Raw genomic sequence first — 14395 nt, forward strand, 5'->3', positions numbered from 1 at the left:
ACTTGAACAGGGATAAGCTATAAACTTTTGTCTCACACCCAGAATAAGACAATATTTTAGAGTGCACTTTATTTTGTCTCCACTTTGTAACACTGTGTTAACATCTACAGCTAATTGTTCTCAACCGCATCATATTATTTCTCATTTCTAGTAATGTCTTTAATATGAAAGGAGTTTGAGATTTTTTTTAAACTTTTTTTTTGTTCGGATGGCATACACTGGAAACAAGCAACTGCCTTTGTAATCAGGTCTACCATACAAATAGTTTTACAGTTTTGGCAGAATTACAAATCGGTGCTTTCATTAGTCACAGCGAGAGCTAATGACTAAGGCCAATGAACACAGGGCATGGAAAAAAAAGACTCCTGTTAACTATCTTAAGTAGTTAACACTTCAGTTTAAAACTAATAAAAGTACTCAGTGGGTCAACAAATACAAATGCCAGGTAGATAAAGAAAGAATATTGCACATGTATATCCAAGCAGCATTTAAACACAACCCACCAGCAGGAACCACCCTAGGGTTGCTACCAGGAGCTGTAAGGAAAATAGTGCAATAAGAGCTGCCTGATTAAAAAATCAGTGTGGGCCTGCCATCATGCTCCCATGCCACAGACTTGAGCACAAGCGTTCACTTACCACCACCTGCTGGTAGAAGACTGTGCAAGGGTGCAGCTAACGCCCACACTATGCTTCTGTGTTTGTTTTCTTTTTTTTTTTTTTTTTAAAACTTAGCACAGTTCATACAAAGATGTCTAGGCTTTGCAAAGGTACCTAATAGGCTACTAAGACACAATGCAGTTAAGTGCCTTAGCAGCAAAACTGGAACCAGCTTGTTGTTAAGGTCTTAACAGGGCACTGCCTAACTAATGGGCCAAGCAATCTTTGCGCCATTGTTTTAGTCCCATTGGCAAGTGCCTCCTCAGCACTCCCATGATACAATAATTTACACAGACAAGGCTAGAACTTGCCCTGTGGTTCCTTTTGGGAGGGGGAACAGGACCCCCCCCCCGCCCCGGGGGGGGGGGGGGGACAAAAAAAAAAAAAAAAAACAAAACAAAACTAAATCACCCCCGCCTTCTGCATAAATGCAGACCAGACACTTTAACCACCATATTACCTGAAGAGATCGCTCCCCCACCCGTTTGTTTTGGGCAATATGAGGGGGGAAAATTTTTTTATAAATATATGGGGGGGGGGGGGAGACAGCCACTTACACACATAAGTGGAAGTGTCATGAATGCTTGAAACCTGCATTTAACCTCCTCCCACCCCCCAAAAAAACCAGACATTGCTGCGCTGCTTTCTTGAGTTACCGTTATACTACATTGGTGTGAAAATCTCGTGTTTGACAAGCCATACACGATCCATGTTCCTGAGACAAACTGTTCAGAGCTTTGAGCACAACATCTGGCATGTGGTCTGTTATCATCTTGGGACTTATTAAAATGCTGCTGAAGACTGTTTCTTTTGACCAGCTTGCAGTATATTTAATATCTGAAGAGCACAACCTAAAAAAACACAAACAAAAATCTAGTACAAAAACTTTCAGACTGTCTCAAGTGCTGCTCAGTGCCAAGCGTGGAATGGCTTTCTTGTGGGTCTCTACACCCTGGAGGTAGCTGACCCATTGTTAGGGGAGAAATTAAAACCATTTCAGTTAGCAGGAAAGACCCAACATTAGATTTTAATGCTGCAGAAACTACGCTGTTGTTCGTTAGTGGTGGGTTTTTTGTTTTTTTTTTAAATTATTTTACAGAACATAGTACATGATGAGGGGGGTCCTGTATGATAGTGTAATTAAGGAAAAAAAAAAAAACCCAACATGATTAACAGCTGTGCTTGGGAATACAGGAAGAGAAAGACTAAGCAGGTAATATAAGCGTATCAAGAAAAATCTGGTAGGTCTGAGGTACTAAAAGTACCTAATTTTGAAAACAACATTAAAATATTTTAATATTAAAGAGGAACTGAAATTTACAAAGTAATTATTAATCTGCTCAAACAGAGAGAGGAAAAAAAAAAAAAAGGAGTTGTTCTCTAGCCCTTTTCTTCCCTCACTTCTAGTTGAAATAAGAGCATCTGCCACTTATATCTAGTCTTCTGTTAAGTTACAGATGCTTTTATTCTTGTTTCAGAAAGAAATGAGGAAGGTTATCATAGGGGAGTACCCATCTAGCCTGTGGGGCATTTCAGACTGTTTTGTCTAAAAAACACAACAGAAATAATAACACAACACCCCCCCCCCAACCCTTCCAGTAGTTTCAGCTTTTCTGTTGTCTTGGTCTCATCTTTCTTGCTTCCACTAAATAGAAGCAAGCAAAAGACAGATACTTGAGTCTGTGTAGTCAAGTTGGTGTTGGAATAACTGGACCTCTCCACTCTGGCTGAGCAAGTATTTTGGGCAATGTTTTGCCATCTTTACCATTGCCAGTATGCTTACGACTACCCAGTAAATAGGTACTTCATTATCACCCCGCCACTATGGGATATAAGACAGCATGCTCACATACAGGAACTGCAGCATGCTAAAGCTGAACTTAGCAGCCTATTGTTTAAAGGCATCACACATTCAGCATATGGCAGAACAATGAATACAGACACAGAAGCAGTTTCCAAGGACTTGAAATGAAGCATAAAGAAGCAGGGAAGCAAGAGAGCAAAGCCAGAGAAAAGCTGCCTAATTGTAAAAAACAAAAGATGGGTGTAAGAGACACAAATGACAAGCAGCACTGAAAATACATTTTGAAGGTGAGAAGCAACCTGAAGTAAATTTTAGGAAAACCGGACAATGCTATTCATTATTCCCACATACCTCCTAGAGCTGGATTCTTCTACAATATGGATAATCTTTCCAGGAAGATACAGATGAGGATACTGAGGTGGTGAATTTAAGTGTGATTCATCCTCAAGGGCATTATATGAAGGTGACCGATGAACCATTAAACTCTCCTCAGCTAGAAGAGGCTGGGTTAGGTCATCTTGGTTTCTACCATCCAGCTCGGTTGGGAAATTATCTGGATCTCCTCCAAATACTTCATACCAACACCCACGCAACAAAATCTGGTACTGAATTCAGAAAGAAAAACAGGCAAATTGGAGTTTGGCATCTCTTCAACTCAAGTAATTTATTCCAGTTGTGTGCTTGGACTTGCACCATCTGAAGCTGCAATTAAAGATTAAAAATGACCGTATGCACACGCTCCCCAAAATTTTCATTTGGCCTTTCCCCATAGTAACAGATACCTTACCAATAACTAACCCAAGTCACCATAAGGCTAAGGAAAACATCACCACCTTTATCACATAAATTATGTTGCTTGGGTTCCGCTGTCCAGATTTAAGTTTTCCTGCATCTGTAACTTCTAAATCTCAGTCATCTAATTCTATATTTACAATGTCACCCGTGTCCCCCCCTTAGGGCTGCTGATCCTGGGACTATACGGAAATCTTGGTACAGCAGATTTGGCTTCAGGTATTGACAGACAGCAGTTTTACATCTTCTAGCACTTTTCAGAATGGTGCTTCTTACTAACAGTAAAAAGAAGAGGTAAGCAACTCAACACCAAAACTGAGAAACATTTGCTTTTCAAATGAATACGAAAGGTTAAATTTAAATAAAAACGCTAATTAGTTTACTTGCTGATTCTAAATGATTATTAATGAAAATAAGTAATCCTATCGCTTTTCCAGCTGTTTTGTTTTTGTTTATTTTTGTTTTTGAATAATTTCTTTTAACAGCAAAACTAGCCAACATATCATTTAAGTTCTTGGATGTTGTGTGCTGGTATCTTCCAGACTTGTTGAATCTTCATTTCCAACAAGACAGCTTTGTAGGATAAGAGACTAATACCAACGTTACTGAATTAAGTACGCTTGTGTTCGAATACACAGCTGTAATTCTCTTCACTAAAAGCAAAAATATATGTCAATTATCACTTCACTAAACCTGGCTGACAATTCCACTGTTAACCGTTCACTACATTTAGTTACCTTGGGTTTGTTACAGTTTGCCACCATTCTCACTATTCTCCTCTTTAAGTCTTCCATATTGGGCATACTTAACCTGTTTAAACACATACAAAACAAAGTAAAGAAAAGCCTCCTATTCTTTGCAATCTGCTTAACTTATCTTTGAAAAAACAAATTAACAATACTTTGATCTCACCTTGCAACAAGGTCCTTTCCAACAATGACTGAAACAATGAAGTGCTTAGTGTAATCTGCAAGTGATTTGCTTAAAAAAAGACATACTTTAGACACACTAAAAATACATGCACATCAAGTTATATTTTTATAGAATGATTAACAATCATAAAAATACAGGAAGCAGCAGCGTTTGTTGTCAGTTCTTTAGTAGGCTTTCAGAGCAACTCGCTACAGAGGACAGAGTAATTTCAGTGCTGATTATAATGGTCTCTCATACGTGCAGATGTAAAACAGGCCAAGATAGACTAGTCAGGTGGGCATTTTGTTTCAAAACATTTGAAACTAATTATATTATCTAACAGAACTCACTAAAAATATTCCATTCTTTAATATTTCCCGCTGAATTTGATTGTAACTAGAAATGGAGCAAATCTAATTTTCGTGGAGAACATATAAACTTTTAAGGCATAACATTAATTTCTGTGTGTGAAAAAGGAAATAACTGAACAGGCTTACATCAAAACAGCAGCCAGACTAATCTCTATGGTTACTGCAGAGTTATCATCTGATGTATTTGCCAGCTATCTTCAAGATTTTTACATCCTAGACATAGAACAAAATAATAGAAGTATCATATTTACCTTAAAAGTCCTCCTGGAGGAGAAAAGGCATAACATTTTAATGTTGGGAAAGAGTTCCTGAGCATGATGGCCAGTATGGAAGCTGTTCCACCACCTAAACTGTGACCAACTATCACAAGTTTATATTCCTGAAGAGAGAAAGAAAAGACTGAAACATAGACACAGAAAAAGCTCTGGATAATTTTTCTGGCAGAACAAGTAATGTTGAAGGTAACTTACTGGAGCAATTGTGAAAGCCTGGTTTAAAATTCCATCATTTATTAGCTTTCGATAGATGTAAGTTGCAGCTTGAGTTATTCCCTAGAAGACAGCATTTTAAGTTAGAAGACGAGGGTAATATCTAATCTGACACGTGATGCATGTATACTCAAAATGCAATGCTACCATAGAACAAATTTCTTCTTTTTGCAGAAGCCATCTTCTCTTCTAACATTCTTCTGGCAGGGGTCTAGGTATAACCAAGTGGTATGGTACATAACTGCTAAAAAATCTTTGGAATATGTAATAAGTACATGAAGTCAGACAGCAGGACTACAACTTCTACTTTGCAGCGTCAGAGGCAGTATTTGATGTAAACGATCATGCCAACTGAAACATTTTGTGCAAAAATACTCTTCTTGTGTAACTGAAGGACCCTGGATATTAAATTAGTTTTCTGACTGCAAAGATAAATTCTGAACACTATGGACAGCACATACCTTATGTACAAAGCCGTTTTCCAGAACATCCTCCAGCGTCAAGTCTTCACAATCTGCTGACAGATCAGTGAGAATGTCCTGTAAACAAGACATATTTTATTAGACCTCTCTGCAGGCCTTCATAGCTCATGGATCCCACTATACTTCTTAACACTGTCATATCGACGTCATCAGTTGGACTCCTAAGTTTGTAAGCAACAAAATACGACTCTCTGTAAAACACCATTCAAGCAACCATATACAGCAATCAATTCTCACTTCAGCAGCTCTTGCCAAGCTGCAAACACACACTGTAAGTGCACCTCCCCTCACAGCAAAACAAATAAATCACCGCCTCCCCCCACCAGTGTCTTCCAGGGGCACAAGGAATACGATCCATCCAAGGACGCAGAGGCTTACAATTTAGGCATGGAGGACTCACACCCATGAGTCAGTTGTTTTTCAACGTAACACAACTCCCTCTAGATACTAGGAGTTTACCCATTTCTATGCAGCCAGTTATATATCAGATGGATGATACCTCAAAAGACAAGGTTCCTCTCACTGCAACCACGATAGTTTCTTTTTTGTGATCCAAAGCAACAAAAAATGGAATCTCATAGATCTGGAGGAGAAAAAAAACATTCAGTAAAGATACCAAGTTTTTGTAAAAGTAAACATTTGTTCTCACCTTCTGAAAGCTCTCCTACTGAGCTCTGTTTATTGTATTATGGAAAGAATCTGAGTTATTTTCTCAGCTTGTTGTTAAGTGCTCTCATTGCAATAGCGAGACAGATCTTTGTCCATGGTTTTGTGGCTGTTTCTTTAGATTGAAAAAAAATCAGAACCAAAGAGTATATGTTTCAGGGCCTGTTTTCTTTTCCTTTTTTTTTTTTTTTTTTTGCATCTTCCACTTTCAAACAGTGGAGGTAAATTAGAAACTTCACCCCTTGCTTACACTGAATTAATCACTAAGGTTTTCTGCTGAATGCCTGTCCACATTGTTTACCTTGTTATGAAAACTGATATGAATGAAGTCTCTGTACTGCAGTCCTGTTATTTTTAGGATGGATCCAAAGTGAAAGTTTCGACGATCACTGCCAGTTATATCAGAATCCGTTGGTCTATTTCCGCAACTAACAAACATAGACGAGAAAAACTTTCATGTTCAAATTGTTTAGGCTTCCTTTCAGGAATCAAACTCAGTTACATTTGCAGAAGGATTTCTGCCAGGAGTCAAAACCTCATCTGATTTTTTGGAATCATACTAGTAGTCTGATACAAGATGTCACCTCTGCCCACAAACCTGGTTTTGCCTGAGGTACACGCCATACGTTTTCAGTTCAAGGACTGGCAAATACACCATTGCTACAGGACTATCAGCAGAGCAAACAAGGCAATAAGGAAAAAAAAGACTACAGGCCAATGATAGAAAATACAAACAAGCAAAAAGGAAATTTAAAACAAATTCTGTATGGCAGGCTTATCTAATGTTTTACCTATTATATTATGTGAAATTTCTTTTTTTTTTCAAGTCATGAATATTTGAGTAAGTGAAGTAATTTCATGTTACTAATTTAGAAATGATCATGGTTACAGTCACAAACTTGGGTGGTCGCTTCAATATATGGTAATCTTAGGCAGAATTATATATATTTCAATATTGACTGTAAATATTTCTTTCTGAGTAAATGTTGACTGTAAAGGTTGGGGGAGCTGGCTGAGGAAAAGGTAAGAAAATGAAGGCTGGAGCAACACATAACTTTTCCCAATGCCTGTCAACAGTTTTCCCTAAAAACTTCATTGTAAAACTGTGTTTGGTTTAATTCCATTTTTTCCCCATCGTTTTGCTGCATGAATCTTATTGGTTCAGACTGAATGAAAGTCAAACACCCTCTTTATCTCATTCACAAACTTTTCTTAAAAGATAAAAGCTAATCGTTTCTGAGGGTGGGGAGAGATTTTGTTTCTACTGAATTTATGGAAAACAACTCTACTGGTCAAGCTCAGGTATTCTCATGAGTGACATAATTTAATAAAACAAAAACTTGGCTATTGAAACTACTTTATTTCTACTAACACTTGTTAAGTAAAAGGAAGCTATGCGTTTTTAAGATCTTGATCCAACCTACCAGTCACCATTGAGCTTACAGAGTGCAGTAAATGGGTTGGTGTATATGTAGTAGGGCCAGCCATAGGCAGCTGCAGCAAACCGCATGTAGTGAGCAGCATTCTCCAGTTCGATATCCAAATCATCAGTCTGAGAGGACACAGGGAAAGAAGGGGAAGGACAGAGAGGAAGAATGATGTGTAAGGCAGCTCCAGAATAAAACCTGAACACAGACTGATGAAAATTAAGGCTTGTTGAAATAAACACTATCCAAGAGGAAAGTCTCAAGGTTAAAGATGCATTAAAAATAGCCCGTCATATTCCAGGAAAAAAAATATTTTGTTTATTTACATAGCAACAGAACTCAAGAATCCTGAAGAGCTCTCGTTACGTTATTTTTTCTGATACTTACACACCAATAAGCTCAATATTAGTAACCATACGTTACTAATACGTTACTTAGGGATGTCAAAGGAACAGCTAAAGAGTCTGTAGCAGAGCTCTCTGTCAAAAGCCTTTTTAGCATAACCTCATATTGGTTGGATTGCAAAGGAATTCCATAGAAATGCATGTTTACTAAATACTCTGGCTGAAGTAGAATTATATGCTTTTGTGAAACACAGAACAAAAGAAGATAAAATAATTTACAAAAGACGTTCTAACAAAGGTGACTAGCAAAGATAAATTAGCAAACTGTAACCCTTCATGTGCCAGCAGTTAAAAGCTTGGCTGGATATTTGCAGCAAACATTAGAAATTTAAACAGACCAGAACACTAAGAGACAAGCTTTTTAGTTCTTGCTAATAGGACCAAATATAATTTTCTCTCTGCTCCCTTTCTCTCCCATCTCTTCAACAGCGATCCAGAGACCTACATGGTTACTAATTGTACTTACTTCCCCATTCATACGTTTCAGGGAGTGGAAGCACTACTGGCATAAGTGAATACAGACTTAGAGCTGGAATGTTCAGAGAGCTAAGAGAGTCAAAATCTCTTTTCAAGATAAGTATCGTTAGAACACAAATTAGGCACCCTTGAAAAATCCTGCTCTCAATTTCTTCAAAACTTTTGTCAATTTGGATTCATTATCAATTTCTAATCATTCACTTTTAAGCTGCACTTATGCAAAAGAAGATATATGTTTGGTCTGTATGCTCATCAACATGTTTTTACTGGATTTATTAATAATTTAAATTGTGAATTTTTATAATAGTGTTTTCTTTTGTCAAAAACACATTTGTATAAAGAACTACATTTCAGTTAGATCCAATGCTGCCTCCTAGAGGAGATGCGCCAGAGACTACCACAATCCTATCCTACCACAGGAGATGATGGAGAATGACACAGGACTTCTTCGGGTTCTTTTGGGCAACTTTCCATTTTGTCTTGCTCTTGATGGAGCAGAGTCAAACCAGCGGCTATGTCACTTGGCACCAGGTCAGTGTCCTATAGAAAGAAATGAGAGAGTGCTTAAAAAACCTCCACAACCCAACATGGCAAGATTATCTCATAAGAAAATGCACAAGGAATTCTAGGAAGATTTTTTTTTCAGTTTATATAAATGCATGTCGCTCAGAAGATAATGTGTATTAGAGAAACAGGGCACATCACTATCTAAGCCACCCTTTTGTACATATGGAATGCTTTCTACAAATAACACTGATGACAATTCTGCACATGGATTTCATCACTTAACAAAATACCCTTTGAAGGACCTGCCCAGTCCTGCAGCAAATGATCCACTATTTATCATTGTTTTATGCCACTAGGTAAAAAGCTCTTAAGTCCTCTATATAGCTATTATTATTCCTTAAATACAGCGAACAACTAAGAAGTATTTCACACAGGAGAGGGCTGAAGGGCTTTTATTCAACTATCTAGGGCAACTATCTCCCCATAAGATTGACTCCCTTTATCATACAAACCACTGAGTAGGCAGAAGCTGCAAATTAGCACGCACCATTTAATAAATGAGATCATAAACAGATCTCAGTGGCAACACAGAACTCTGGTTGCCCAAGCAGTAGCTGACATAAATTTGAGCTAAATCAACACTATATAAAAAGCAACTTCCTACGTGTTCACAGAGTAGTCTGGTACTTGTTCAGAACTAGAAGATTGCCTTAATATTTTATTCTTTTTTGTTTGTTTGTTTGTTTCAAAAGCCAGAAAGTAGCCAGATTCTTTGCTACTGGTATGACTCCTTACTCACAGCCAGTAGGAAAAATTTCCGGACCTTCACATATTGAGGAAAAGAAACTTACCCTCGTCCTCTTGACACTCACCTAAGGAGAAATGCCATTTTCTCACCTCACAAGCCCTTCACGCTTGTGACGGGAGAGAAACTTTTTTAAAAGAGAAGGAAAAATCAGTGTGGCGTATGTTATAAGAGAACCACCTTTAATTTTAAAATTGGCATATTCAAAACCTGATTTTAAAGCACAGGGTAGCAGTGAACTCTTGCTGAACAAATGTATACGTGAATGCATTGCAATATGGGGAGTTCAGTGTTAGCCAAAAGCAGAAAAAAAGAACATTAAAAAAAAGCTTTCCATCTTACTGAAAAGTAGGCGCGGAAAAGCTCTGCAATACTTGTAAAAGCCACTCGATGGTCATCATCTTGCACAATACAACAACACAGTAACCTGATTCTTTTTTCCCAGACTCTAGTAGCAGTGCTCTTCATGTTATATAGCAATTGCCCTGACTGACTGCTTTCCAGGTTCCGGTTTACACCATCGGTGAGGTAAACTGTCTTTTTTCCTCCAAGTGGATCAAAGACGATTACAACTCCAATAATGGTGAAGATGATGATAATCCAGCTGCAAAACAGAAGGAAATGGGACGAAAAGGCCATGAAATCAGACACTTCTGAAATATGCAGGGAAACGCAACTACAGATCTCAATAGACAGAAAACAAAGTTAAGTATGAGATACTGTAAGAACATCATCTGTTACTGTCATAAGGGTGAATGCTTTTTTACTGGGCTTTCAACCCACTAGGCATAACTGCCAGCTCATTCCACAGAGCACCAAACTCAAAACCATAACCCTGTACCTTAAAAAGACTTGCCAAAGCTTAGTATTTCACTACCGGTTAAGTGATCTAGTCACTCTCCTCTTCACATTTATCCTGCTTTCTACATCCCCATCTATCCTTCATATCCCTTTGGTTCTTCATCTCCTCATCTTTCACCCTATTATGTATGTGCTCTGCAAGGCAGGAAGCTCAAACCTGTTTGTGGAAGGATATCAATTTATTCTAGTTGTATAGCTTTAGAAGTTTTTCTCCACTCACCGTGAAACTCTTCTATGAGAAACTAAAATAATTTAAAAGAAATATCAAAACCTTTAACTGCCAGAAAAAGTCTGAAATGAATACATACAAAACAGGTATAGCGCTATTACCTTGCAACAACTGTCCCAAATATGACATTCATCACAGTCCTCTCGCAGTGCACACTGCTGTCTGACACCCATACAGCTCCTACAATAGCCCAGATGAATTCAGGCAAATAGAGAAGTAGGCGCGTATAAAGTAGTTTGGGAAGAGATTTTCTTGGCCCTGGATTAGAAATTGTTCCTGAAATTACAGGGATATTTTAAAACAAGAGCTGTTTACAAAGGCATCCTGAGATATAAAATCCTACAAAGATACATGAGCTTTTTGAGCTTTGCAGAAAATAAGAAATTTAATCAAAATTATAAATTCTTTCAAACTTTAATGGAAAGCTACCATTGAAGCTGAAAAAAGAAAAGCAACAATGGTTTAGAGCCATGATTCTTACAATCTGTTCCACTAATTCCCAATAATATCACTCTCTAGTAAGAGAGAGTTTTGCAGTGAACTTGAGGTAGCAGTGCTGTGCCCAGCATAAGCCAAAGCTGCAAACTAGAGCGTTGCCTCACCTCCATTTCCCTATGACTTTTGCTGCCAGCTTCTATCTATTTACTATAAACAAAACCAAAAGCATTTTTACTCTGATTTCCATCGTTTCATTCTAGGATTTCAGGATAGTCCTGTCTATTAAGTGATACATTCCTATATTTAAAAACCACCAAACCTCAGACTTTTTTTTCAAGTCCACTTGAGCTATATCTAAAAAAACTCCTGTTATTACCATAACATTTTTTTTCCTATTCGGTAAGCCTGACTACCTATTAACAATATATACAAACAAGCAACGAAATTTCCTCTTGGTAAGGACAGCAAAGCAGAATTTTATAAGACTAATTCCCTTGAATTCAGAGTTTAATCCCTATCACGGTTTATTTCCTGGGAAAGTAGACAATGACTATCACATCTTTATTTTAGCTCGGGGAATTATTCACTCTCCTGCTCTATGTGATCATTTTAAAGTCAGATATGTTCCAATTTTTTGAAAAACAGAAGTAATCTAGAGAAAGGATTTTGTGGAGATGACAAAAATGCATTTAAGTGGTTAAAAGAAACAAAAATGACGTAGATTTGAAGCATGAGGAATATTGCTGATTCTGTTCATTGCCAAAGCCATCAAAATTGAGCTGAAAGACATCTCAGCAATTTCTAAATGCTTTATAGGAGTTAATAGTTAGCTACCAAGAATTACAGACAAAAAACTTGTCACCCAATAAAACAGCATTGTGAAAGATAATACATACTAATACAGAACAGATTGTGAAGCAAATAATAGTGCAGTCAGCTGAACATCGCAATTTTAGAGATGCTGCTTTGCAGGATTACATGCAATGAAGTTCTTTTCACTCAGTTCAGTCACTAAATAATAAATTAATTCTGAGGGTACTCGTGCTTTTTATTTAGGAGAAAAAGAATGCAGGACCATTTCCAGAAACAAAACATTTATTAGAATATCTACTATGTTTTCTGTGTTGTTAATTTACTAACCACCTCTTCCTTTTAGCACTCTTAGGCAATAAAAAAGGGTGTATTTTTATGGCCAGCTTAGCTCCTTAAAGCAGTCTGTTGATCACACAATAATGAAGGTGGTGTGTGTGTGTGTGTGTGTGTGTGTGTGTGTGTGTGTGTGTGTACTCGTGTGAGGGCTGCATAACAATAACTTCGGAAACTATTCTCTAATTGTAAAGGTGTGGTTCATATCCAGGGGCGAAGCTGTTTAAAAAAAATCCCTGACTCAACGGCTACTTATTCCTGTTCCCATGCTGTTCCCCGTGTTGCAGCAGCATGGCTGCTTGCGTGGACGCAATCAAATGAACTGTGGAATCTGGGAAAACAAACGAAAAACTTTCCTTTCCCTGCACCACAACCCAGCGGATGAGTTCTCCAGCCAAGGTCACCATTGGCATAATTAATGCCCACGGCAGTACAGTGCAAGGGGTGGTGTAAAAACCACTGCTAGCAAAAAAACACACATTATAACCACAGTCTCTGTTCATTATTTTCGAATCCTGACTAACAGAGTTAATAGTATTAGAGCAAATTAATGGTGACAGATAGTTTTTTAAGCTTGAATACCGCTAAAGCACTTGAACTTTTTTGCAAGGTTTGTTCTTGCTTTTTAAATATCAACTCCAGATTTTAAAAAACAATCTATTATAATTCTACTATATATAGAATATTATATACTCTTTAACTATGTACCTCGCATACTGACGCATACAATAGCGGATAACGCACATATTATGGCAGCCAGGAGAATTAGGAGGACGAGCAAGTAGCTGTGCAATAATCCTCCTCCAGTGCAGTCGAACTGCCCTTTATGAACAGTGTAAAGAACAAGAATTCCAATCCACCTACAAGAAAACAGGACAGCAAAAGTTACAGCTGGAAAAAAATACACTGCAAAGCGATCACTTGATTAAAAGTCTTTATCTTAATGAAAGTAGTCTATAGAGATCAATAGGGAGTTCATACATAATGAATGTCGGAATTCAATGACTGTAAGAATACACAGCTATAATGACAACAAAGTCGGACTAAGCAGACTCTCTTCACGGTGCTACTTATTTCCATGGATCCCAAAGAACCGAGGCTGATCTAAAGAAAGGTATCGTTATACTACTTGCGGAAATAGGGAAGCCGCGCTAGCACTTCGCAGTGATCAAATAGCAACAACTCATTACGGTGCAGCGCGTACAAAAGACATCACTCCGTGACTACGTCCGGCCGCTTGCCGTGCTATTACAGGAACCGCAGGTAACGGCCACAGGGTTACCTGGAAGCGTCGGGAGCGTTCGTTTCCGCCGACACACGACACGACACGGGCAGGGCAGGGCAGGGCAGGCGCGCAGCTGGCGCCTGGGGGGAGCTGCCCGCCGCCCCAGCCCGGCGGCCCAACGGCCGCGCACTAACGGCCGCGCTCGCGCCGCCCCCCGCTAACGGCCCGGCCCGGCCCCGCCCCGCCCCGCTCCTCACCACACCACCCTGACGAAGAGCTCGAAGGCGCCCGGGAGCACGAAGTCGTCGCTGCCGATGGCCCAGCGCCGCCCGAACGCCACCAGCCCCGGCATCCTGCGGGCCGCGCCGCCGCCCTGCCGACACTACGCGGCGCGGCCGCCTGCAGCTCCCGGAGGGCCGCCCCCGCCCGCCGAGCGCAACCCGGCCCGGCCCGGCCCGGCCCTACGCCCCGAAGCCGCGGCGGCCGTCCCGCTCGCCCCTGAGGTGACGGTCGCCCCGCCCCCGCCGCGGGCGAGGCCGCCCACCGCGGGGCGGGCGGGCGCTCGCGTCACGGGAGCACAACGCCATGACGCAGCGCGCAGCCCCCTCCCTCCCTGAGCCCGGCCGCGCACGCGCCCTGCGCGGCCCCGACGGTTGTCCCGCTCTGCCCCCCCGACGCATGCGCGAAACCTCCCGCTCCACC

General features: G+C 39.8%; 1 protein-coding gene across 2 annotated transcripts; it reads right to left on the bottom strand.

Moving 5' to 3' along the window:
• Positions 1–54: 54 nt before the first annotated feature.
• DAGLB (diacylglycerol lipase beta) lies at positions 55–14198 on the bottom strand. Of its 2 annotated transcripts, none has more exons than XM_068909113.1 (15): positions 13951–14198; positions 13177–13328; positions 10986–11160; positions 10137–10398; positions 8897–9022; positions 7599–7726; positions 6476–6602; positions 6008–6091; positions 5488–5565; positions 5009–5089; positions 4790–4917; positions 4168–4236; positions 3993–4065; positions 2815–3068; positions 55–1510 (listed from the first exon to the last, which is right to left on the bottom strand). In XM_068909113.1, the coding sequence occupies exons 1-15, from the start codon at positions 14043–14045 to the stop codon at positions 1318–1320; spliced, it is 2025 nt and encodes a 674-aa protein (XP_068765214.1). In that variant the 5' UTR covers positions 14046–14198; the 3' UTR covers positions 55–1317. The 2 variants fall into 2 exon arrangements, with proteins under 2 accessions (XP_068765214.1, XP_009681863.2); XM_009683568.2 differs by lacking the exon at positions 13951–14198 and adding an exon at positions 13751–13909.
• Positions 14199–14395: the final 197 nt, after the last annotated feature.

This window comes from Struthio camelus, chromosome 15 (genome assembly GCF_040807025.1).
Source record: "Struthio camelus isolate bStrCam1 chromosome 15, bStrCam1.hap1, whole genome shotgun sequence".
Lineage (NCBI taxonomy): Eukaryota > Metazoa > Chordata > Aves > Struthioniformes > Struthionidae > Struthio > Struthio camelus.